This window comes from Desmodus rotundus, chromosome 10, assembly GCF_022682495.2.
Source record: "Desmodus rotundus isolate HL8 chromosome 10, HLdesRot8A.1, whole genome shotgun sequence".
Lineage (NCBI taxonomy): Eukaryota > Metazoa > Chordata > Mammalia > Chiroptera > Phyllostomidae > Desmodus > Desmodus rotundus.
Genome location: NC_071396.1, coordinates 49306930 through 49333027, shown reverse-complemented (window position 1 = coordinate 49333027; position 26098 = coordinate 49306930). Strand labels below are relative to the sequence as shown.

Below are 26098 nucleotides of genomic sequence, written 5' to 3'. Positions count from 1 at the left end.
TGTCAGACGCTGCCTCTAATTGGCCATGGGCAACCTGTTAGAAGCTACAAAGCTATTGGTGGCTGCCTCTGCTGGGCCTGGTTATGCATTGGGGAGGCCAGTCTGTATACCGAGGCCAGCTTCCACCAGGTCCAAGCTGGGGCAGGTCAGCAAAGGCCCAAGGCATCCTGGTACTACCTCTACTTACTGGCTGCCTGTTAGGCTCAGCCAGTTGAAAGAGCCTCTGGCAATATGTGAGTTGCCTGAGGCAAATCTGAGTCATCAGATAGGGATGAGTGGTGTTCACCAGGTTGATAAAGATTCAAACTCAGTGCCAGTGCTGGGTCTGAGGCCACTCAACAAAAGTTTTCAGGGTACACCAAGACAACTGCTACCAGCCTCTGGTCTGTGGACCTTTGTAGTGGGGCTGGGTCTCAGGGAGATGTCAGAGTTTGGCCAGTAGAGTTTATTTATCAGGCTAAAACAGATTAAGATTTGGCCATATAGAGGGAAGGCTCTGCATAGGAATTGTGGTGCTGACTGGGTGCCTGGGGAGAAATGGCCCTTGTCCAAAGCCGCAACTTAGTCTGTCCCTGTCCATTTCTGACATTGCCTGAGTTTGTCTGGACCTCCTTGAGAGCCTTCCAAGAAAAACCACAATGCAGGCCCAGGCTGGTCTAAACCAGCTGACTCCTCTGAAGGGTGTGAGCTTGGTAGGGCTGGGCCACAGTGAGTCCTCAGGATGGAGCTAGTGCATCTCCTCAGACTGAAGCTGTGGGGCTAGTGGTACTGGTGGGGCACATGGGAAAATTGGCCTTCGCCCTAAAGCCACTACACTCAGTCTCTTCTTGTGTGTCTCTGACATCCCCTGATTTTGCCAGGATCTCCTCAAGAGCCTTCCAAGAAAGTCTGCAGTGTGGGCCCAGGCTTGTTGCAGCTAGCTGATTTTCTTGGCAGGATGGGGCTGTAGGGAGTAAGGAGGGTGGGACTAGAAAATTCCCCCAGGCTGATTGAGGAAAGATGGCATCTGTGGGTGGCATGGGAGAGGGACTCTGCACAGGGACATTGGTGGCTGTCCCTCCAGCCCTCTCCCTGAAGTCACACAATCCAATCTCTCCCTGTATGACTCTAGTCCACTTTGAGCTGCTGATCCTCTGCAGGAGCCCCCGGTGAGTGTGTGCAAATGATATTTTGTGTGATGGTTCTTTAAGAGGGTACCTGGGTTTCTAGCAGACTGTCATCTCTCCCTGGCAGGTGAAATCCCTGCTGATTTTCACAACCAGGTGTTATGTAGGCTTCTCTTCCTGGCACTGGTTCTCCAAGTTGGGGACCCTTGCATATGGTTGAGACCCCCACTCCTTGGGGGGGGGCTTTTATAGCTTAGATAGTCCTCCAGATTCTCAACCACTGCGTGTGGATGTGGGCCCAGTCCTTTACACATCTCTACCCTTCCTACCAGTCTTGGTGTGGCTTCTTCTGTATATCCTTAGTTATAAGACTTCTGTTCAGCTAGTCTTCAGTTGGTTATTCAGATTGGGGTGGGGTGAACTGATTAAAATAAAATAAATAAAAAATCAAGTATGTTTTTGAGAAATAATTATACATCAAAAGTAACACTATCATGGATTAAAAGATTCTGCAACTGTTGGTCCCAATATTCTACGGGAAGGAAATATGCAGAAAAAGCTACTAAGTCCCCAAAGAGGGTGTATTTTCCAATGACGTCTTCGCAGTGACCAAGAATAACTGAAAAGGAACATCCTGCCAGAGGGCAGAACTGAGCACCGTGGTGAACAGTGGAATAGGGAACATTCCTGGGAAGTGAAATGAAGACATTTCCAAGAAATATTTTCCCCTCCCCAGAGTAGGAACCCCTTGTAATTGTCTAGGCAGTGGGATTTTATAATTGTGATTTCTCTTTTCTGAGTGGGATTATTGTTGTAAGTATTATGACTCTATTTCACTATATATATATATATTAGATGTGATATATATATGATATATATATAGGATATATATAGGATGTGATATATATATATATATGATGGGGCAGAACAGATGATGTATATTATTAGTTTATAAGGTATCTAGGTTAAAATGAACCTCATGTAGTGATGTAGAGGTGAACACATATCACTCAGAGATGTTGGACTTTGTGCTCAAAGCAATGATTGTATGGGATTTTAGGGTTTTATCTCTGGAGGAGGGAGGTAAGTACACTTGTATGTGATGGGGAGGCTGAAAATTTAATAAGAAGGGTGGGCTGTGATAGACTTTTTATTATTATTCATGAAATGTGGCACCCCTCCTTTTAAGAGGATTTTACTTGAAATGTGAGCAGAAGTGACATATATCACCTCTTGGCAGAAGACTGAAGAGTCAGCATGTGCTTGGCCACACTGTTTCCCTTCTCTCATGACAAACATTAATATTTCAGATAAAGGCTTATCTATCAGTGTTGGTCAGTAGCAAAGAAGATGTGGGTCAGTACTGCAGCTGACCCACAGTGAACATGGAGAGAAAGCAAAAACAAATATTCATGGTTGTAGCCATTGAGGTTTTGGAGTTATTTATTATTGTCATGTAACCTAGCCTTCCATGACTAATACAAGTAATACAATAATGTTTAAAGAGATAAAATACAAGCCTAAAAATATATGCAGGGAATAGGAAATTATAAAAAGGAACAGAAAATTTTCAGAAAAGAACCAAATAGAACTTCTAGAAATGATGAATAAATAACTTAATAAAAACTCATTTGAAGGGTTTGACAGAAGATGGAGCACAGCTAAAGGAATGAGTGAGTGAATTAGAGGATAGATCGGAAGATATCACCCAGAATGCTTTGAAGAGAGACAAAAAGATAGAAAATGCTACGAAGAGGGAGTAAGTGTGTGGTGAGTAGAATAAGAGGATTTATTATTTATTTAATTGGGGTTATGTAAGGAAAGGAGAGAAAGAATGAGGCAGAGACATTATTTTTGAAGGTGTAATGACTAAAATATTTTAGAATGAATTAAAGAAGTTCACCAATCCCAAATAGGATAAAGGAATCCACCCAAGACACATCATAGACAAATAATAGGCAAAGGATAAAATCTCAGAAGCACCAGAGGAAAAGAGTAGATTACTTTCAAAGGAGGAACAATTAGATTAATAGTTGACTTCCTAACAGCAACAATAATGAAAGAAAAAGGGATTCTTTCCAAGTTGAGGGTTATTGAAACAAGGATAACCTGAGGGTGTCTGGATTTGGCAACCAGATTGATGATAGTATTCTTAACTGAAATAGGAACACAAGGAAGAGAAAGTGTGGAAGATGGTGAGTTTAGTGTGGGAGAAGTTGAATTTGAGGTGCTTTAGGGACCGCCAAGTGTGGATGACCAGGAGGCAGCCATTAAGTTTCCTCAGAGAGGTCAAGGTCAAGGCATTAGGTTTTGGTTTTTTGAATTTTTTTTTGTGGCTTTTGATAATTTCTAAGCTAAAGTTATTCTTAGTTCTCTCTGAACTTGTGAATTTTTCTAACTATTTTGAGCTCATCTTGGCTATATTGTCTTGATAGACATTTTTAATAGGTTTCTCAAATATCTGAGGAAAATTGTGAAGTTGATGTTTTCAGAAGCCTTTAAAAATGAGGGACTTTTCTATTCTAAGATGTTTGGATTTGCCCTCTATCCAGAGGGCTGGACTTGACTTCAAGTATAAGAAAAAGGTGTGTGGTGGGTTTTTTTTGTTTTTTTTTTTTTAGGTGTTTCTTTTTTACTTGGGTTTAGGAATTTGTTCTCTGCTCTTCTCTGCCATCTTGTGGCATGTAAATGGAACATCACATTTGAAAAGAAAATAAGGAATTTGAGCTATTTTTGAAATATGTAACTTACCAAAGAGAAGCAACATATGTGTGTTTACGATTCCAAGTTTTAAAACCACCAAATCAAAGCAACAGGTTTAGGACACAGAAGCTTGTCTGTGGTGTTTTCTGGATTATAACCCACTCTTCTCTTACCTCCCCTTTCCCTGCTTCAAAAAAATCTGGCATTGTCAACCTCATATGTGGTGCTGAGTAAACTGAATAATCAAAGTTAAAAATTTCCTTTAGCACTTCTCTCTTAATTAAATCACCATTGGCTTTATGACCTGTATGAATGTGTCTTCTCCTTTAGCTCCTACGTGGGCACCTTCTCCTCTTTCATGTTATGATAGGCGGAGCCCCCAGAAGTATCCCTGTCCTAATCCCCAGAGGTGTGAATGTGTTACCTTAGATGGCCAAATGTACTTTATAGATGTGATTAAGAATGTTAAGGACTTTGAGGTAGGGAGAATATTTTGGATTATCTAGGTGGGTACAATCTAATCATATGAGCAAGACCCTTTTCTGGTTGCAGTCAGAGGGAGAGAAAGAAACTGAGAAAGAGATAGACAGAGAGATAGAGAGCAAGAAAATGGGACAATGAAAGAAGGAGCAGGAGAAATTTGAAGTGTTAGAGGAACTGGATTCACCATTGCTGGCTTTGAAGATAGAGGAAGGGGGACCATGAGCCCAGGAATGTGAGCAGCCTCTAGAAGAAAACAGTTTCTACTCTAGAGCCTCCAGAAAAGAATGCAGCCCTTAGCTTACCTTTTTAAAAAAGATTTTACTTCTTTACTTTTAGAGAGAGAGGAGGGTAGGGGGAAAGAGAGGGAGAGAAACATCAAGGTGCAAGAGATACATCAATAGGTTGCCTGTCGCACACCTCCGACCAAGTATCTGGTCTGCAACCCAGGCCTGTGTCATGACCAGGAAGTGAACCAGCGACCTGTTGGTGTGCAGGCTGGTGCTCAATCCAGGGAGCTACACCAGCCATGGCAGAATGCAGCCCTTAATTTTAGCCCAATGAAACAGGTGTCAGACTTCTTACCTACAGAACTATAAGATAAATTGGTGTTGTTTTAAGCCATTAGGTCTGAAGTAATTTATTATGGCAATGGTCAAAAACTAATGCAAGCCTCCACCCCCTGTTTTGGTTAGAGTTGGGTCTAGAAGCCTGGGTTGGGAGGCATGCAGAACTAGCTTGAACTGGGACCAGTGGAGAACCTAAAGAACATGTGGATGTGGGACCGCCCATTCCACGTCTCCACCTCTCCTACAAGGTTTGATGTAGTTTCTTCTTTAATTCTGTAGTTGTAGGACTTCCGTTCAGCTCAATTTCAATGGTTCTGGATGATGGTTGTTCTGTAGTTTAGTTGTATATTTGATGTGGTTGTGTGAGGAGGTGAGCTGTATTTACCTATGCTGCCATCTTGACTAGAAGTCTTCTTTATTCTCGTTTCCTTCCACTAAACTTTTAAATGTTGGAGTACCCTGGGGCTCTGTCTTGAGATATCTTCTGTCTACTCTTGCTATGTTATCTTGACTCATGTCTTTAAATACTGTGAGCAAATTATTTCCAAATTTTATCATTAGTCCTGACCCTTCCCTGATCTCCACACCCCTATATCCAATTGCACACTTACCAACTCTTCTTAGATAGTTAATAGGGATTTCACACTTAACATGTATAAAACAGAACTTCTGATTTTCACCCACAGACCTTCCTGTACTCCCAGTCTTCCTGCCCTCCCAGTCTTCCAAATTTCAGTAAATGGAATTGCTGTCCAACCAGTTCCTAAGTCAGAAGCCTCTGAGCCACTCTTGATGATTTTTTTCTTACACCCTATATTAACTGTCAGCAAGTTACTTTTGATTCTTCCACCTCAATGTATTTGAATTCATCCACTTCTTTCATGTTTCCTACTACCAGCCAATTCCCAGACATCATTATCTCCTCCTATAGGTCTACTGTGGCAGATTACTAGTGGTTTACCTGATTCTGTTCTATACTCCATAATTCACATAGCAGTCAGTTATCTTTTAAATTTTAAGATATCAAATTATGTTTTTTCCTTGTTTAAAATCCTCCAGTGGTTTCTATTGCTCTTAAAATCTGAATTTGTTTCCCTAGCCTACAAGACCCTGTGCAACCAACCAGCCCTTGTCAGCTCTCTGCCCTCATTTCCTACCACTCTTTTCCTCTGTCAGTAATATTCAGCTCATTGGCCTTCCTTCTTTCTTGGGACCTTTACACTAGCTTTTTCCTCTGAGTGGAGTATTCACTGAATCTGTAGATTTCTTTGGATACTATGGGCATTTTAACAATATTAATCCTTCCAATCATGAGCACAGAATATCTTTCCATTTATCTATGGCTTCTTTCATCAATAGCTTATAGTTTTCAGTGTACAGGTCTTTCCCCCTTTTCATTAAATTATTCCTAGGTATTTTATTCTTTTTGGTGCAGTTGTAAGTGGGATTTTCTTCACTTTTCTTTCTAAACATTTGTTAATTGAATGAATGAATGATTTTCAACTCACTTCCAAACTGAATTCTGAATCAGGATAAGACTTACCTAGGCAAAGAGAAAGAAAAAGGAGCCAGAAATATCTAGTCAGTGTGTTTTAAATGGATTATAGGTATGCAGGAAATATTAATGCCCTCAGTTCTTGATATACTCAAGGAACAGTACCAGAAGCATTCATCCTTATGCAGAGGGTGTTCCTAATGGAGCAATGTGTGACCACAAGCCCCATCATCCCTGCTAATAGCAGATATTTTGAAGGATATCTGTCATTTGCTGCTCTGATGCAAGGTGCTGAGTGTAGCCCAAGTAAGTCATCTACCAGCTGGACATCTGTTTCAGGAGTTGGCTGCTACTTATTGAGGACAAGGGAGAGTGGAATCAATGGAACACAAAATGATCCAGGAGTACCATAAGTATAGTGTATAGCTGGTCTGGGAGATGAAGGAGACAGCCTGGGCAGAGGTTCCTGGTGGGCACCATTTGGGGTGTTAGCCCTGAATTACTGTGTATTGGGTACTTCTGTCTCCGCAGCTGAGATACACTTTTGGTAGGATCTAAAGGTAACTACAGGGTAACTATTATTGGATAGACTGCAAGTAAGAGTCTCTTCATTATTTTAAATATCTTGATATGAAAAATTTGATTGAATTTGACATCCTTTTGCTTTAGCACAAAAAATCTCTTCTACCACTCTTCTCCTCTGTCAGTAATCTCCACCCACTGTACTTCTCTCCTCCTTGGCACCTTTACACTAGCTGTTCTCTCTGCCTAGAATGCTTTCAATTACCAATAAAAGAAGTCAGAGGTGTTATATTTTTTTTAAATATATTTATTGATTATGCTATTACAATTGTCCCATTTCCCCCCCCACTCCACTCCATCCTGCCCACCCCCCTCCCTCCCACATTCCCCCCCTATAGTTCATGTCCATAGGTCATACTTATAAGTTCTTTGGCTTCTACATTTCCTACACTATTTTTACCCTCCCCCTGTCTATTTTCCACCTATCATCTATGCTACTTATTCTCTGTACCTTCCCCCCCTCACCCCCACCCACTCCCTTAATGACAACCCTCATGTTCTAGTTGTTTGCCTAGTTTGCTCTCGTTTTTGTTTTATGTGTGGCCGTTAATAACTGTGAGTTTGCTGTCATTTTTACTGTTCCTATTTTTGATCTTCTTTTTCTTAGGTAACTCCCTTTAACATTTCGTATAATAAGGGCTTGGTGATGATGAACTTCTTTAACTTGACCTTATCTGAAAAGCACTTTATCTTTCCTTCCATTCTAAGTGATAGCTTTGCTGGATACAGTAATCTTGGATGTAGATCCTTGCGTTTAATCTTGGGTAATGTAATTATGATGTGCCTTGGCGTGTTCCTCCTTGGGTCCAGCTTCTTTGGGACTCTCTGAGCTTCCTGGACTTCCTGGAAGTCTATTTCCTTTGCCAGATTAGGGAAGTTCTCCTTCATTATTTGTTCAAATAAGTTTTCAATTTTTTGTTCTTCCTCTTCTCCTTCTGGCACCCCATATAATTCGGATGTTGGAACGTTTCAAGGCATCCGGGAGGTTCCTAAGCCTCTCCTCATTTTTCCAAGTTCTTGTTTCTTTATTCTTTTCTGGTTGGATGTTTGTTTCTTCCTTCTGGTCCACACCATTGATTTGAGTCCCAGTTTCCTTCGCATCACTATTGGTTCCCTGTACATTTTCCTTTGTTTCTCTTAGCATAGCCTTCATTTTTTCATCTGTTTTTCGAATAGATTCAACCAAGTCTGTGAGCATATTGATAACCAGTGCTTTGAACTGTGCATCTGATAGGTTGGCTATCTCTTCCTCGCTTAGTTGTATTTTTTCTGGAGCTTTGAAGTGTTCTGTCATTTGGGCCATTTTTTTTTTTTTTTTTTTTTTTTTGTCTTGGCGTGTCTGTTACTTTAAGGGGCAGAGCCTTAGGTGTTCCCAGGGGTGGGGTAATGCTGGTTGCTGCGCTGTGATGCTGTACGTGGGGGAGGGGCCGAGTGGGAGCAATGGCGCCCGCCTCACTCTCCTCCGGATTTCAATCTTTCACTCCGCTACCCACAATCAAACTGGGCCACTCTGGTGCTGGTTCCCGAGTAAGTGGGCCTGTGCACACTCTAGGCCCCTGTGGGTCTCTCCAACAACCTCTCCTGTGAGGCTAGGAGTCTCTCCTGCTGCCGCCCCAACCCCCACGGGCGTTTTCAATCAGAGGTTTGAGGCTTTATTTCTCCCGTGCTGGAGCCCTGGGTTACGCGGTCTGCTTCGCTCCCCGCCGTGCCGTTCGTCCCGGTTTATCTGTGCACGAATGTGGGGCCGCGGGGTGCTACCCGCTGCTCTGCCTGTCCCGATCTCTGCCACTCTGAGTCCGGCCCTCTGGGTTTATCTGTGCAAATGTGGGGCCGCAGGGTCTGCTAGTGCTCGGACTGCCTGCGCCATTTGTCCCACACTCCGCCAGTCTCAGTCCCGCCACAGCCACGCGAGTCCTCTCCACCCCGGTGCCCGTCTCCGCCCCTCCTACCAGTCTGGATGAATGTTTATTTTCTATTTTCTTGGTGTTGGTCCCCCTTGCTGTTCGATTCTCTGTCAGTTCTGGTTGTGCGAGGAGGCGCAGTGTGTCTACCTACGCCGCCATCTTGGTTCTCCCCGAGGTGTTATATTTTTAAAGTATAAATTCAACTGTGGTTCATTTTTAAATGATTATAAAAATACTTAACAATTTCACCCACTTAATTGTGAATACATTTTCTTGAGGATGGTGAATGTAAAAAATTGAAGAGATTATTATTAAATATCTTGATCAGGAATTGCATGTGGCCATTTTAATTATAAAACCAGTTCTGTTCCTCCCTCCCTCTCACTCAAAATAATACAATGAAAAACCCCTTAGGCAGGGCTGAGCAAGGTAGGCACCTGCGTTGGAGTGTGGAGAATGAGTGTGGGAGGGCTGCCTGGCATGGGAGCCTGACTGGAGTGAGAGGGTGTGTATCAGGTGGAGGGTGTAGCAGCCTATATGGTTGTTGGTTGCTTGAGAGTGGTAAGGAGGTTTTCTGCACAAAATGGTGGAGACAGTAGTAGTCAGGCACAAGGTTGTTGGAGCATGAGTGAGGTGAAGAGGGCATCTAAGTTGAGGGTGGAGTGCTAGCTCAGTGATAAATGTTGGAACCTATGAGGAGTGAGGAGCATGCTTGCTGGCCTGGCACCACATATCAGAGCTTGACTGGGGTGGGGAGGGAATCTCTGCACAAGGGTGGAACTGGCCTGGCTTGGCATATTGAAGCCCAGCACGAGGAGGAGGGCATCTCCACGAGAGGGACCTAGGCGGCAGTGATGGGCTGGCACTGTATGGAGTCTGAACAGGAAAAAAAACTACAATGACCTCTGTGGTTTCGGATTGGAATTGGAGGTAGTGGTGTGAACCCATGATTGATAGATAGATAGATGTAGAAATAAATGTAGACATAAATGCATGGGTTATATACATGTAATGTACATGTATACATAATGTACCATATGTATGTACGTATACATATATTCTCTGTCTCTGTCTGGGAGCAGCAACAAACAGCACTGAACACATCTAGTGCCCATACATTGGTTTCTAAGTACCATTCTTCACTAAAAGGAACCAAGACTCCTTAGAAAAAGTTGATTCCAGGGCAGGGAAAGTCCAAGATGAACCTGAAATGTCTTTTTAGGCCAGCAAGTAAAAAGGGCTCAATGAATATGGGGACATGTCAAAAGAACAGAGAAGTCAATTTGAATGAGTTCCCAGTAGTGAAACCTGGGATACTTAGAATATCAAAATAATGATAATAGCAAATTTTAACCCACTGAATAAAATAGGAATCCATGAGTATTTACTGATATAAACAAATGGACAAATAATTGGGGGAAAGATAAAGGTAGAAAGAACGATTGAGTTAGAAAATTACCACTTCAAAAACATCATTGTAATAATTAATTCAGCCAAGAAGCATCAGTGAATACTAAAAACTAGTAGATGAAAGACTGATGAAGAAAGAGATGATATGTAGTCTCAAAACACCTCCCGACAAAATAGTAGTTACATTCCTGAGCAGAGCGGCTTGTTGGTTGGGCATAGTCCTGCAAAACAAAAGGTTGCTGGTTCAATTCCTGATCAGGGCATACATCTAGGCTGCGGGTTCTACAGTAATTCTTAGGTATAATGGGACTCATTTTCGGTGGAACTTTTGAATGTGTCAGTAAGATTTTAATGCTTTGATTTTATAAAACCTTGTGATGAAACTTAAGGAATGTGTATGTTTTGGCTGGATACAGTAGATAATCGTATCAGAGCTTAGTGAAAAATAAATCCTCCTAAACCAATGATGGAAATTAGCAAATTATTAGAATTTGAACTGAATTATATGCAATTTTAATCCTTGAAAGAAACCCCTTTAATTGATACTGATGAATGAAAAGTGCTTCATATGTTATTTCAGAAGCTGAAAAAGAAATCATATTTAGAAATTTGGGCAGCAAAGTAAAATAGGTTTCAGGTAAATTAGGATGTGCACATAGCCAACCCCAAACAAATCACTGCTATTTATACTGAGAGATTTCAGCCAGTGATTATCATATGGAATAGGTTTCTCAAGGAGCATGTGATTCTTGATTTCATAGCTGCTAATTTCATCATTACATTATTGCTCATATAAATCTTGGCTAATTAATTTTATATTTTTCTATTGTTGTGCTGGTTTTAGTTGAAAAAATCTGTAGCTTTCTTTCCCTAATATTAATGTACTGAAATTATAATAGATATCATTTAACTAAAAATGTTTAGATCCTGAGTGATCCAGAAAAGCTTTATATATAATCTGAACTTACTGAAAATGACAACAAAATACCACTCTTGCAGCTTACTGAGTAGACTAACCTGTTCTCTGCTCTGTTCAGTGTGTACTTAGAAATGAGGAAGGACCAGATTCCTGAGGACTCAAAATGTATATGGTGGTATGAATGTTGCTTCACTCACAGGTGTGAGTATAGAACACTTCACAAATTAAATCTCATTCTGAGTTGCCATTTTTTAGGTTAATGGCATTTGAGCTCAATCAGTGCAAATTATTTTTCTTTACTGTTGTAAGTTAGGAAAAGAAGCTTTGTAAATTGTTATCCACATTGCAAACAGGTACAACTAAAAACTTGATTTTCACATTGATTTGCTGAAGGAAATACAAAAAAAATTTGAAGTGCTTACATACTAGACTTCAAAACAATGCACTAAGAAATATAAACTTTTAGGGTAATATAAATAAAAGCCATAAAATTCCAAACCAAAAGTTAATTTATGTAATCTTAAGGAATGTACATCTGTGACTCTGTTATAGAACTAATAGTTTAAAATCACTAAATCTGTTGTAATCTTGCCTAGAGAAATCCAGGCAAGATGTGTATGGGCATCTTTGCAGGTACAAATGTGTGAAGTCTCATGCTTCTGAACATGGACACTGAAAGCACTTCTTTTCTAGGTGGATGTATTACTTTGCTAGGACTCTCATAACAAAGTACCACAGACTGGTGGCTTGAACAACAGAAATTAATTTTCTTTCAGTACTGAAGTTCAAGATCAAGGTGCTGGCAGCGTTGGGTTCTCTGTACTTGGCTTGCAAATGGCTACTCTTTTGCTGCCTCTAACATGGTCACCACTTTGTGCAGATGTGGCCCTGGTGTCTCATACCTTTCTTCTTCTTCTTCTCTCTCTCTCTCTCTCTTTTTAACATGGAGTTTATTTTTAAAAATTTGCAATCACAGTTTATATTTAATATTATTATTATTTTTTTAGTCTTATCCTCTTCTTGTAAGGACACCAGTCCTGTTGGATTAAGGACACACCCACATAGCCTTATTTTTAGTCGATCACCTCTTTACAGACCTTATCTTCAATTACAGTTACACTCAGTACTGGGGGCTAGGAATTCAACATATGAACTTGAGGGTGGGGGAAAAATACAGTTCAGTCCATAACAGATCCTTAACAGCAAAAAGACACTCTTGAATGTTACAAAAAGTTGACTAAAAACATAATCAAAATTGATTCTTTCTGGAAATATAGATGGCCATAGTTTCCCCTTTCTTCACCAATTCTTTTTCGCTTTCTCCAGTTCTCTCTTTCTTTTTCTAGATATAATTTAGGAACATTAAAATACACTCATTTTAGTGTGAAGTTCTATGAGTTGTGTAACCACCAAATTCAATGAGGTTTTTTGCAGGAGGGATGGAATGAAAGGTTGTCTAAATTCCAGTTATGTTTTTACTTTTTTTTTTTGGTGTGTGTTGGAAGACTGACAGATCAATAAGCAAAGTAAAGCCAAGAAACAATTTCAGGCAATGACCTAAAAGGTAAAGTAAGTAAAAAAAAAGTTTGTCTCCCTGAATGATCTGAGGGGTAGGAAACTGACTGCATCATTTAAGTGTTTATATAACACTCTTTATTTACTCTATCTACCTTTACCAATCTAATCTCTGAGAACAAGCTAATATCCAATTTTCTTACATTTATCTGGGCTTCCTGAATATCTCTTCTATTTATAAGGCTTATACCACACATACACCTATATGAAGCTTTCCTTCTCAAGAGAAATTCCATTATGGGGACCCATAATGGATCCCCAATTAGGTGATGTGGAGGATTATTTTTAAACAATGTAAGAAAAAAACTGTTACTTCAGAATTTATAGTTTCGATGGGACAGTAAGTTATGGTTTTATTCTCTTTCCTTCAGAAATTCATCTTTTACTGTTTTAACATTTTTTGGATGATTCTAAAACGTATTTCCTAAAGTCTACTCTCTCATCTGAGCTATAGTCTTGGGCATCCCAGAAAACACTGCACCACGATACCAGTGTCACCTTAAACATTTACAACTATGTTCATCATCTTCCCCACTCTCTCCGAAATAGTTTGTCTTAGATTTTCTAGTTCTACCATTGTCGCATTTTAGGCTGCCAGATTTCAACCATGGGAATGCTTTTATTTCTCTCACCCTTTATCATCATTTACTAATCCCGAAATATCTGACTTGATTATTTTATAACAATAGCTTCCTATTGTCTTTTTTCCCCCGTGACACTTATCATAGTCTAAGATGTATATACCATTCTTATTTATTGTCTGCTTTTCCCCACTAGAATGTAAGCTCCATGATGGCAGAGAATTTTGACTATTGTTGACTGCCATGTTCTCAGCACTTAGTATAGTATTTGTGAGATAAACCAAGCACTTACTATGTGCCAGGCAGGCAGTGTGCTCTTTGTCTCCAAACCTTGTAGCCTATCTATATACCTTTGGAATAACATTCAAATTCAATCTCAAATTCAAGATATTTGTAATATCAAAGGCCCTCAACTGATCTTATCTGTCTCGTGTCAAAACCTCCTGTTCCAAAACAGGTCTGTGTCCTTCAGCTTTTGCTCAGATAAACTGCCTATAAAAATCTTATTTAGCCTTTGACTCTGAAATTTATTACAACTTCCATTTCTTTCACGAATCATTCCTCTTCTTCAGTATTTACCACATGGTTTTGGGGGCTTTTGGTTATATCATGTCTCATTCTATGCCACACTCCATGTATTGCTTGGCACACAAAGGTTCAATAAATGGAAGTTATTATAATTTTTCTCTCATTCCCACCTGAACTAGGGTCTACAAAGAAGTTATCGGGGTGCATATTTGTATTGGGTTGGCCAAAAAGTCTATTAGTTTTTTCCCATAAAATAAAAGACACATTTTTCACTTTCACCAATAACTTTTATTAATTTGGATATTTTGAGTATGTTGGCTATCTCCCATGTGGTTTAACATTGATTGTTCTCAATTAATGTCTCAGTTTGGTTGCTGTCAATTTCAACTGGTCTACCTAAGTATCCTTAAGCAAGAAATCTGCACAAAACTTCCCAAACCACTTGTGATGTTTGATCAGTCATAGCACCTCCATACACTGAACACTGTTTTTGCGTTTTAGTTGCATTTTTACCTTTCTTGAAATAATAAAGCATAATATGCTAAAAATGTTGCTTATTTTCTTCCATCTTCAATATTAAAATGGCTACACAAAAATTCACCAGTTTTGATGTTTTTTAAAAATGCATGCTGTTACAGTACAATCTAACTAACTCCTTTCAAATGAAGTTAAAGACCACTAAAGTGCTACTAGAGCCATCTTACGGGAAAAACCAAATGAACTTTTGGCCAACCCAATATATGATGTTTATGTGTTTTCTAGTCTGGTATTAAACACCAATAAAAAGCTAATGTTTTGACCTGACTGGTGTAGCTCAGTTGGTTGGGCGTCCACCCATTAAGTGAAAGGCCGTACGTCCATCCCTGGTCAGGGCTCATGCTTGGGTTGCAGGGATTCCTCTGGTTGGGGTGCCTCGGGGAGGCAACCCTATTTTTCCTCTCTCCCTAAAAAGAAATAAATCTTAAAAAAAAAAAAGCTAACATTTTAGTTGGGAAGAAAACACTAGATAGATATCATAAACTAAACCTGTAAGGTATGTTCACTGAGGTAAAATGAAAATGTCTTGTCGGAGGGCACGAAGGGAGATTTAGAGGCTGAATAAGGGCTTCACGGGTGGCTCCAAAGGGTGTAAAGTCTTAAGCGCTTTTAGCACACCGCTGCCCTTCAAGCCGGCCGGGGCTCGCTTTTGCGCAGGGCCACGTGCCGATGTTTTAGTTAAACTGCGCGTGAGGCCTACAGTAAATGGCTAACAACCTTCCCCAGCCAGGCCTCTACCCTCCATCATTGTTCCGAAGGGAGGAGTGAGGATACCAGGTGTAGCGATCCTGTAGGAACGTGGCGGCTGAATCCAGGCCGCATACCCAACAGTCAAGTTTTCAAAAAGCCCGCGCGTGGCGCCCCAGGCCGCATCCGTTGGGAACGGACCTCAGAGTACCTCCACTCATCGCCCTTCCCAACGCGCCCCGCCCCCCCCTCCGCCACCAAGCCCAGGGCGGGAGGAGGTGGGGGTGACAGGCAGGCTCCGCAATAGGGGGCACAGGGACCAGCGCGCTCCAAGGAGCGCGCTCGTCCAGCGGCTGCGGAAAACGGAAGTGAGTGCGAGTGGGTTGCGGTGATTGGCTGAATTGACATGCCTCTCAAGGGGCTGGCGCGAACGCCATTGCGGAGTTGGGCGAGGGGACCAGGCAAGGGGAGGGGTAAAATCACTGGGAACAGCCTCGTTGCAGGGGGAAAATGAGTCGCAGAGGTGCGCAGAGGGCTGGGATAGTCCCTCGTCAGGGCACACGGGAAAGCTCGGGAGTGAAAGCCGGGTGGTAGAAGCGCGGCAGGGCAGAGAAGGCCTAGGGCTTGAATAGACGGCGAAGGGCGGGGAGCCCGTGCTCGAGAGCGGCGCTGCGGCGCGGCAGGCGGGACTAAGGAGAGCAAGGCGGGGATTGGCGGGCAGCCCCAGGCTGCGGTACGTCGGCGGTGACGCATGGCTCGGGGAGGGTGCGCGCGCGTTCAGCGGCCTCTTTGTGTGGTGCCTAGATAGGAGAGCGGAGGTGGTGGTGGCTGTGGCGGTAGTAACGGCCTTGGTTGTCTTCCAGTTTTCTCAGCTCGCCCTCTAGCCGGCACCTCTCCCCTTCCCTCCCCCTTCCTTTTTTCCTCCTTCCCTCCCCTTCCCTCCTTCCCTTCCCCGCCGGTGACCGGCGGTGGCGGCTCAGCGACGGCTGGGCCCAAGCTGTGAAGAGGCTTTAGTCAACGATAACGGCGACGGCGAAACCTCGGAGCTCGCAGGGCGGGGGGAAGGCCCGGCCCTTGGAGATGGATAATTCCCAGTTGTGTAAGCTGTTCATAGGCGGCCTCAATGTGCAGACGAGTGAGTCGGGCCTGCGCGGCCACTTTGAGGCCTTTGGGACTCTGACGGACTGCGTGGTGGTGGTGAACCCCCAGACGAAGCGCTCCCGTTGCTTCGGCTTCGTGACCTACTCCAATGTGGAGGAGGCTGATGCCGCCATGGCCGCCTCGCCCCATGCAGTGGACGGCAACACGGTGGAGCTGAAGCGGGCGGTGTCCCGGGAGGATTCAGCGCGGCCCGGTGCCCACGCCAAGGTTAAGAAGCTCTTTGTTGGGGGCCTTAAAGGAGACGTGGCCGAGGGCGACCTGATCGAGCACTTCTCGCAGTTTGGCACCGTGGAAAAGGCCGAGATTATTGCCGACAAGCAGTCCGGCAAGAAGCGTGGCTTCGGCTTCGTGTATTTTCAGAATCACGACGCGGCAGACAAGGCCGCGGTGGTCAAGTTCCATCCAATCCAGGGCCATCGTGTGGAGGTGAAGAAGGCCGTCCCCAAGGAGGATATCCACTCCGGTGGCGGCGGAGGCGGCTCCCGGTCCTCCCGAGGCGGCCGAGGCGGCCGGGGCCGCGGTGGCGGTCGTGACCAGAACGGCCTGTCTAAGGGCGGCGGCGGCGGTTACAACAGCTACGGTGGTTACGGCGGCGGCGGCGGCGGCTACAATGCCTACGGAGGCGGCGGAGGCGGTTCGTCCTACGGTGGGAGCGACTACGGTAACGGCTTCGGCGGCTTCGGCAGCTACAGCCAGCACCAGTCCTCCTATGGGCCCATGAAGAGCGGCGGCGGCGGCGGCGGCGGCGGAGGCAGCAGCTGGGGCGGTCGCAGTAACAGTGGACCTTACAGAGGTGGCTATGGCGGTGGGGGTGGTTATGGAGGCAGTTCCTTCTAAAAAAAATTTTAAATACCTGGGAGTGGCTATAGGGGTAGCTCTTCAACCACCCAACTAGGGTCAATTCCCGAGTCCCTTCCCCTCCCACCACCTTCCCCATTTTGCCCTTGGGGGAGCTGCTTCTAAGGCTGCTTACTCTTGGGGGTGCTGCCCTGTTTGCCTGCCACCTCTCTCGTCTCTCCCTCTGAAGATGGACTCTGCCCCACATACACATTTTTGTGTTACAGTTATTGATGGACTCTATTTTTTTATTATTACTTGGACTTTCGTCGTTTTTATACTAGCAAAATGTCTTGTTTTAATTTGTGTTTTTGGGGGGGAGGGAGTGAACTTGCTGATTCTGTAGCAAAACTTGGGTGGGAGTTGGGGTGGGGGGTTAGTTTACTTTGTTGTAAGGACTTGATACCTGGCTACAGCGTTTTCTATGAAATATACTTGGATCCCATGCCTGAAATTTGGAAGCATATGTACAAAAATCATTTTTACGTTTTATTTTTAATAAACCATTGTGTTTGACCTTACATGTCTAACATTTTTTTTCTATGAACCATTTCGTACCGTTTTAAGGGATATTAGTTGAAAATTTTTGTGTTAATTCTTAATTTTGATGTGTACTTACAGGGACTTTTGAAAGGTCCTGGTTTTTCCCCCCCCCCTTCTGTTGCCCTACTAGTGATGTGTTGAATTTTATCCCTTTACAGGCAAAACTTTTGAAATGGTGGATGTGGCTTTTTAAAAATCTTTAACGTTTCTGTGCGTCCATCTCTTGTACTAAAGGATTTGTTTATCATCTTGACATTATTGGTTACTTCTTTTTACGAGAATTTACTTAAAAGTATGTACTGTGCAGTTCTAAAGAAATATTTTGTGTAAAGTGTGTGTTTCATTCATATAAACTATTTAAAAATTTTCACATGGCCTAGTTTTATCCCTTAATGGTTTGTCTGTAATGAATGGCTACAATATGGGTTCTATTTTACCTTTAAATGCATTTTTGTATTTTCGGAGCAGGTTTAAACGTTTTTTCCTATAGCTGCTGTCCTGACGGAAATCTCTCCCCCAACGTATGTAGCGCCATCTACTGGCAGAGTGGCAGTACATGTGCAAAACAATTGGTTTAAAAACTTGTTTAGAACAATTGCATCAGATTTAGAAGTTTTGCCATCAAAAATTCTGTTCAGATTTGGTTACATGTTTACTTTAGGTGGGCTTAACAGGAATGCAGTTAACAGCCCATATTACAATTGCCCTTTTTACATGAGATTTGAAAATGTAAACTGCTATGCATAGCTTGGGCAATGGCCCCAAATTGCTATGACAACATGAACCAGCTACATGTACTGGTGTCTTAGGTGCAAATTGTAAAGCGAAATATCTGTATTCTGTTTGGTTAACAAATGTGTATTTGTAGCCATTTAATGCAATAGATTTCAGTTGTTTATAAATAACAAAACAATATAGGAGAAAATTGCCTTCCTGGATAGAAATATAGAATAGTAACGTTTATGGATATCACAAATAAAGAATTCAATTCTTTACATGATTGAGTGAGAGTATGTATAACCTGGCGGGTGGGTTCAGATTACCTGTTAATCTAGAACATTTATTTACTTTTAACGTTATAAAATAATTGGCTTGAATCTTACAATTGAAAGCCATACTAAGAAGCTTTTTGAAGGAGAGATTCTTTGGCTTAAAGAATATTTTAACATTGACCCCCTTTCTCTTTTAGTTCTTGTCATTATATGTTTCTAAAGATCTAATTCTTGCTAATTTTTTTCCTTAATTGCCAAGGCTCTGCTTTTCTAGAGGAAGGGTCAAGGTTGCTAAGTCAGATTATGGGTGCTCAGTTGTCACTTTGACAAAGGATAGCTGATGCTTGGTACAAATATCTAAGTGTACTTCTATGATAAATGGATAGATGTTTTTGCACATTGAATAAACACGTAGTCAAATCTTTTGCTCTCAAATTGTTCTACAGTTTCCTTAAGTTGGTTGTATTTTTCACTTTTAGTGAAACACTGCATGTGGGTGAGCTTCATTTGGTAATTTGGTCCAGCATTTTGTGGGCTTCTAGGATACAGAGAATGATATGCTTAAGTTTTTTGTTCTAATTGTCACTGCGTATTTTTTAATCAGTTTTAGTGGAAAGATCTATTTTCTGGGTCAATTGGAATAGACCACTTTTTGGAGGGTTTTCAAAGTGATAAGATTGTTGTCATTTTGAATTCCAACATAGTTACTTCTAAAAAGTTAAGAGTTATGTAAAATTTCTCTGTTAGAAAAGTGACTTAGTGTTCTGTTCATTGATATATATCTACCTTTACAAATTTCAGTAATTTGGACTGGTATTTAGTGAAGGCAAAAGTATAATGGTATTTACTTTTTCCAAAATTCCTCGTTGATTTTTATGCAAGCATTTTTGGCATCTGGGACTTGTGGGGGAGTTGTATGTTTTGATTTCTTTGCATCTATGAGAACTATCTTAATATTACTCAAATTTAGTGTGTGAAATCATGTAAGTAGGTGATACAGAATCTAGTCAGTATTCAATACAATTTTTGCACCTGCTTTAATTTGAAAGATGAGCAAAATAAAAATGAACCTATTTTTTTGTCTCCTTATTGTGAAGAACTGCATTTACAGTATTTTTAGTATAAGTTAAATGGTAATCATTAGTTAAAAGTGGTTTAAAAGGTGTTTAAAAATTGATATTAATTTCAATTTTTAAAGTTTGAAATTAATAACACTTGCAAGTGGTTATTCATAGTGGTAACTGTCAAACCAGAATATAATGTGGGTTGTATCCTCCTATAAATTAGTGATTGGGAACATAGATTTCATATTTAAATCTACTTCATAATGAATTTTTGTTTTTAAGTAATGTTAAAAGGATTGAGGATACTTGAGAATTTTGTATTTATGATTATTTCTCTCAGGACCAGAAGTGACAGTGTTAGTTACTTGATTTGTAGCCTTACTTAACTTTTAACTCTGCTTGCTTGTTTGAGAATTTGCATTTAACGTCAAATATTGCATGCCTGTGTCTTTGCTGATTGAAAGTGGGTTCTTGGATGTTGGATCGATTTGAGCAGAACTGCTCTAGACAATGTGGATGTTATACCAAAAGACAATATTTGCACTTAGGATAGTAAATCTCTTTCATTTTAACCAAGTTACTGAGTCAGTGAACATTCTGATCACTGGGAAAAATGCCTTTTATTTCCTATTTCAGAGAGCCCTCTTTTGTTTTCTTTTGAAACAGGACAACAAAGACCACCTCTAAACCAATGGAGGACAATGCTTTTTCCTAGTGTCTTATTGCAGATTAATGTCTCATGCTTTGTCTCATGCTTTCTATTAAAAGTGAATGAATATGCATTGTAAGTTTTTTTCCAATTAAAAAGTCCTTGAAAGAGTGAAGCCTAAGAAACACACCTTTTGCTATAAAAGGTCTATCCAGGAGGTATCTAGCCATGATAAAAATAGAGACATTTATTGAAGATACAAGAAACATTGTACACAGGACAATGATGCCTCAGTCCCCTTCAAAGTAGGCACCTTGGGACCTCACATAGTTCTCCCAACTGCTGTCAGCTGCCCTGTTGTATGTTCTTGAGTCTCGTAGTCTGAAATGTCTTCCCCTTCAAAGGTGATTTTAGTGTTGGGAAAAGTCAGAAATTGCAGGGTACCAAATCTGGGCTGTAGAGGAGCTGAGTCGCCTGGGTGGTTTGAAGTTTCGCCAAACTGCACGAGATGTGATGCATGAGTGGGTGCGTTGTCCTGATGAAGCTGCCAATCACCAGTTGCCCATAGCTGCTTGGCTTTCTGAATCAGCTGAATAGTTTCTGCGGAGGAATGTTCAAGCTTAGCACAAAATTTGATGCAGATTTGTTGCCCTACTCAGTCATTTTGTTTTATTTTTTCTTTATTTTTTGATCTCTTGTCCCTCCTTACTGCTCAGTCATTTTGAATATGACACCACACAGTACATACGCTCACTCAATGGCATCTACTGCCCCCACTGACTACAGTGAAGTCATCGTTCATGTGTGTGCATTCCCAGTCCACTCTCCTTGGCTACCAGGTTACATTGATGTTTTGCCAACCGTTCTCATTATCTTAACAATGGCTGATCTTTTCCCAGACAGACTTCATTGTTGTATGTTAGAAAATTATAGTATTGCATAACATTTGGATTGTACTTTGTCATAGAAAATACTAATACTACTAAGAAATAGGAAATTCAAAAGTCTCACTGAATCTGCTTGGCTAGTGTATTTAAAAAAATAACTTAAACAACTATTTATAAACCAAACTAAAAAAAAGAGTGAAATTCCTATGTGAGCAAACCCCCTTCTCAAGGATAATCTTTATTAGTGGGTATACAGCTAGATTTGTTTTTGTATGCACTTAGGTTAATTAAAAATAAAAGATCATAATAGTTTTGTGATTTATGTGTATATTAGAATTCCACATAGCAAGGCAAATAGACCTTCAGTCTTTTAATTTTATCGTCACCCGAGGATATGTTTATTGATTTTAGAGAGGAAAGGAGAAAGAGAAAAACAACAATGTGAGAGAGAAACATTGATTGGTTGCCTCCTGCACAGGGATTGAACCTACAACCTAGGTATGTGCTCTGACTGGGAATCAAACTGAAAACCTTTTGGTGCATGGGATGACGCTCCAACCAACCGAGCAACCCAGCCAAGGCTAGGCCTTCATTAGAGAGGGGAAGGGAGGGAGAAAGAGAGGGACAGAAACATCAATGTGTCACCCCCTACTGGGGACCTGGCCTGCAACCCAGGCATGTGCCCTGCCTGGGAGTCGAGCCAGCCACCCTGTGGTTTGCAGGCCAGCAATCAATCCACTGAACTGTACCAGCCAGGGTGGCCTTCGTTCTTTTTAATGTCTTTGTGTTTCATAATATGGCTGTACTATAACTTAAAACATTCCTCTGTTGATACATATGAGTTGTCTTCAATTTATTAAGGAATAATGCAGTGATTATCCTTGCAGATAGTTTTTGCTTGTCAAATACACCCTTAGTTGATGAGGTGGCTACCTCAGAGTTAAATGTGCTAAATACAGCATTTTTCTGGTATCAAGTGTTTTTCAGTTCTCGCACATACAGAGAAAGGTTCATACTTATTGGTGGTTTTTTTAAAGCCTTAGGGTAAATTCAACTAAAACATTTATACTGAAAATTGTCAAAGCTAAATAATACATGATAAACAGTTATTGACCTGTGAGGACCATTACTGTATTTTGCCGTGTATAATGTGCACTTTTTTGCCCAAATTTTTGAGGGAAAATAAGGATGTGCATTATACATGAGTATAATGATTACATACCATGTGTATTACAATGGGTATAATCCATGTATAATGTGCACAGAATCATGGGTGTGCATTATACACAGCACAATATGGGTATATTACGGTCTTCCCCTTTTGTTTTCTGCAGTTATTTTACTGCAGAAATACTTGCCAGTTTTTCCATTTGATGTCTACATATATCACATAGATAACATTATTGTCTGAAGAAATAAGAAAGTTAAGAAAGGTACCATTTACTGTGTGTGCTATATCCTTGCACTAAGTACTTGGTATGTATCATTTCATTTCTCAGAATAGTCCTATGAGGTCTTAATGTCTCTATGCTGCATATTAGCTGCAGGCTTACCTAATTTCAGTAATTTGCCTACAATCATGTAGCTGTTGAGAACAAGGAACAGGCATCTTTTTGCTTATATCTAAAGGCACATTGTAAAAGGAACCAAACAAAAACTTCTATTTTCTCCTACTACCCAGAGGTAATCTATATTAACAATTTGTCTACTTCCAGGTCTTTTTATTTGCATGGACAAATAAAAATTGGACCATTTTATATATACTTATACTATGTATTTTAACTTCAAAGATGCTCTTTCATATCTGTACATGTAACTAATGTAACTGGTATACTGTTGTGTAGATGCACCATAATTTACAGGTTAGCATGTTTCTAGTTTTTCTTCTGCTTACGATTTAAAACAACTTCTGCAGGGCTTGTTTTGCCATTTACAGCATACCAAAGAGGAAAAAAGAGAAAGTACAGGAGCTTGGCTGAAGACCCATTGATTATACTGGCATCCAGCTAAAGCCCTACAAGGATTTGTTGGATATTCTACAGTCTTTTTTTTTAAACTTTATTTATTGATTTTTAGAGCTAGTGCAAGAGAGAAACATCAGTTTGTTGTTCCACTTACTTAGCATTCATTGGTTGATTCTTTTATGTCTCCTCATCAGGGTTTGAACCTGCAACCCTGGCATATTGGGACAATGCGCTGACCAACCAAGCTACCTGGCTAGGCAGAAAGTCTTCACATCCAACATCCCAGTTTTGCTTTGTCATTTTTCCTCCCAAATTGCATTTTAGTGTTTTTATGAGAAAGACTTGATTAAAAAATATGTAACTCGTCTCTATTAAAAACAAGCCTTAGTGCTCTTTATATTCTAAAGGGGGACTATACATTGAGTTTTTGGATTATTTTATAACAATGAATTTGCCATTTATTGCTCTTTTCTGGTTTATTCAACTTAAAACTTGCAGCATCATATTTCAGTTGTGTGTTTATAGAGGATTTTCACTATAGAAGTTATCTTTAGTTGAACTTTAAATGATTTACTAAATACTTTCTCAAGAAGCTGAAGTGGAGAAAATAACAGATTGGAAAGGGTATCCTGGGAGAGGTTTGCTCTAGATCAGAGGTGGGCAATAATAATCTAAATTTTCAATTAAAATATGGGTTCAGATCTTACTATTTAAGCTTGGTGGGCTAACTTATTTTCTTTCCTATGATGTGAAGACTATAATCACTTTCTAATTTGATAATGTTGCTTTTTAGTCATTTGGTAATGATTCAGTAACAGCCTTCAAGAGAAACCCTTAGACTGGTTCTTCTAATATTCATTCAATGAAAATTTATTGAGCAGGATTTAGTTAAATAATAAATAAGGGTCAGCCCTTGCTCACAAGATACCCACAATTTAGTTTGTGTGATGGGACTTTAAAGAATCGTCATGGAGTCCAGGCTGGTGTGGCTCAGTGGATTGAGTGCTGGCCTGTGAATCGGAAGGTCACCGATTCCATTCCCAGTCAGGGCACATGCCTGGGTTGCAGGCCAGGTCTGCAGTTGGGGGAATGCGAGAGGCAACCGATCAATGTTTCTCCCTCTCTTTCTTACTTCCCCTCTCTCTAAAAGTAAGTAAACTTTTAAAATTAAAAAAATTGTGATAGAATGGGCATTTTAGAGACATATGAGCCATGGTGGTGACTTTCTATGTGGGTCAAGGAAAATGTTAAGGAAGAGACATTTGGACTAGTCTTGACATTTGAATGGCTAAGGACATTCCACAGCTTATGCCAAAATGCAGAGTATGATATATTGGGCTCCTTGCTTGTTTTTTTTTTTTTTTTTTAAGATTTTATTTATTTATTTTTAGAGAGAGGGGAGAGGAAGGAGAAAAAGAGGGAGAGAAACATCAGTGTGTGGTTGCCTCTCACGTACCCCATATTGGGAACCTGGCCCGCAATCCAGGCATGTGCCCTGACTGGGAATCGAACCAGCGACCCTTTGGTTTGTAGGCTGGCACTCAATGCACTGAGCCACACCAGCAAGGGCTCCTTGCTTGTTTTTTAGATTGCTAAACCACAAAGACCTTTAAAAGTACATTGTCCATTTTTATTTTGCATTATCTTATGATTCATAATTTTTGATAAGTATTAACAGTGAAATCAGCTTAAGGGAGGCAGAACTTAAAATATTCAGTGCTAGAAATACAAATCAGTTGAGATCTTAAGTGGGAAATGATAATACTATGTATTAGTGAATTTTTCCATAAGAATATAATTCATGTCTTGGTGACCCCTTTAGTAGGCCACTGTTAGCATTATGCTCACCATTCTTGCATTTTCTTCTTTTTAAAAAAATATATTTATTGATTATGCTATTACAGTTGTCCCATTCCCCCCCACTCCACTCCATCCTGCCCACCCCCTCCCTCCCACATTCCCCCCCTATAGATCATGTCCATGGGTCATACTTATAAGTTCTTTGGCTTCTACATTTCCTACGCTATTCTTACCCTCCCCCTGTCTATTTTCCACCTATCATTTATGCTACTTATTCTCTGTACCTTCCCCCCCCCCACTCCCCTGTTGATAACCCTCCATGTGATTTCCATTTCTGTGGTTCTGTTCCTGTTCTAGTTGTTTGCTCAGTTTGCTTTTGTTTTTGTTTTAGGTGTGGTTGTTAATAGCTATGAGTTTGCTGTCATTTTTACTGTTCATATTTTTTATCTTCTTTTTCTTAGGTAAGTCCCTTTAACATTTCATATAATAAGGGCTTGGTGATGATGAACTCCTTGAACTTGACCTTATCTGAGAAGCACTTTATCTTCCCTTCCATTCTAAATGATAGCTTTGCTGGATAGAGCAATCTTGGATGTAGGCCCTTGCCTTTCATGACTTGGAATACTTCTTGCCAGCCCCTTCTTGCCTGTAAGGTCTCTTTGGAGAAATCAGCTGACAGTCTTATGGGAACTCCTTTGTAGGTAACTGTGTTCTTTTCTCTTGCTGCTTCTAAGATTCTCTCCTTATCTTTTATCTTGGCTAATGTAATGAGGATGTGCCTTGGTGTGTTCCTCCTTGGGTCCAGCTTCTTTGGGACTTTGAGCTTCCTGGACTTCCTGGAAGGCTGTTTCCTTTGCCAGATTAGGGAAGTTCTCCTTCATTATTTGTTCAAATAAGTTTTCAATTTTTTGTTCTTCCTCTTCTCCTTCTGGCACCCCTGTAATTCGGATGTTGGAATGTTTCAAGATGTCCTGGAGGGTCCTGAGCCTCTCCTCATTTTTCCGAATTCTTGTTTCTTCATTCTTTTCTGGTTGGATGTTTCTTTCTTCCTTCTGGTCCACACCGTTGATTTGAGTCCCAGTTTCCTTCGCATCACTATTGGTTTCCTGTACATTTTCCTTTGTT

At 40.9% G+C, this 26098-nt stretch overlaps 2 protein-coding genes across 10 annotated transcripts in view; both read left to right on the top strand.

The window, feature by feature from the left end:
* KLHL3 (kelch like family member 3) overlaps positions 1-26098 on the top strand; it is a 266577-nt gene that overhangs the window by 94679 nt on the left and 145800 nt on the right. The window contains exon 1 of one of the 9 annotated variants that reach the window (XM_053912764.2): positions 8382-8462. The exons of the other annotated variants lie outside the window; for them this stretch is intronic. The gene's annotated coding sequence lies outside the window, so the exon portion shown is untranslated. Of the gene's footprint in view, positions 1-8381; positions 8463-26098 lie in introns of those variants that run through there. 9 annotated transcript variants of the gene reach the window in all.
* On the top strand, positions 15830-17595 carry HNRNPA0 (heterogeneous nuclear ribonucleoprotein A0). The gene has a single exon (XM_024575190.4). The coding sequence runs from the start codon at positions 16157-16159 to the stop codon at positions 17072-17074; it is 918 nt and encodes a 305-aa protein (XP_024430958.3). The 5' UTR covers positions 15830-16156; the 3' UTR covers positions 17075-17595.

Bases quoted from the DNA above. Each gene is read 5' to 3' on its own strand.
- HNRNPA0 (XM_024575190.4), top strand. From the start codon at position 16,157: ATGGATAATTCCCAGTTGTGTAAGCTGTTCATAGGCGGCCTCAATGTG.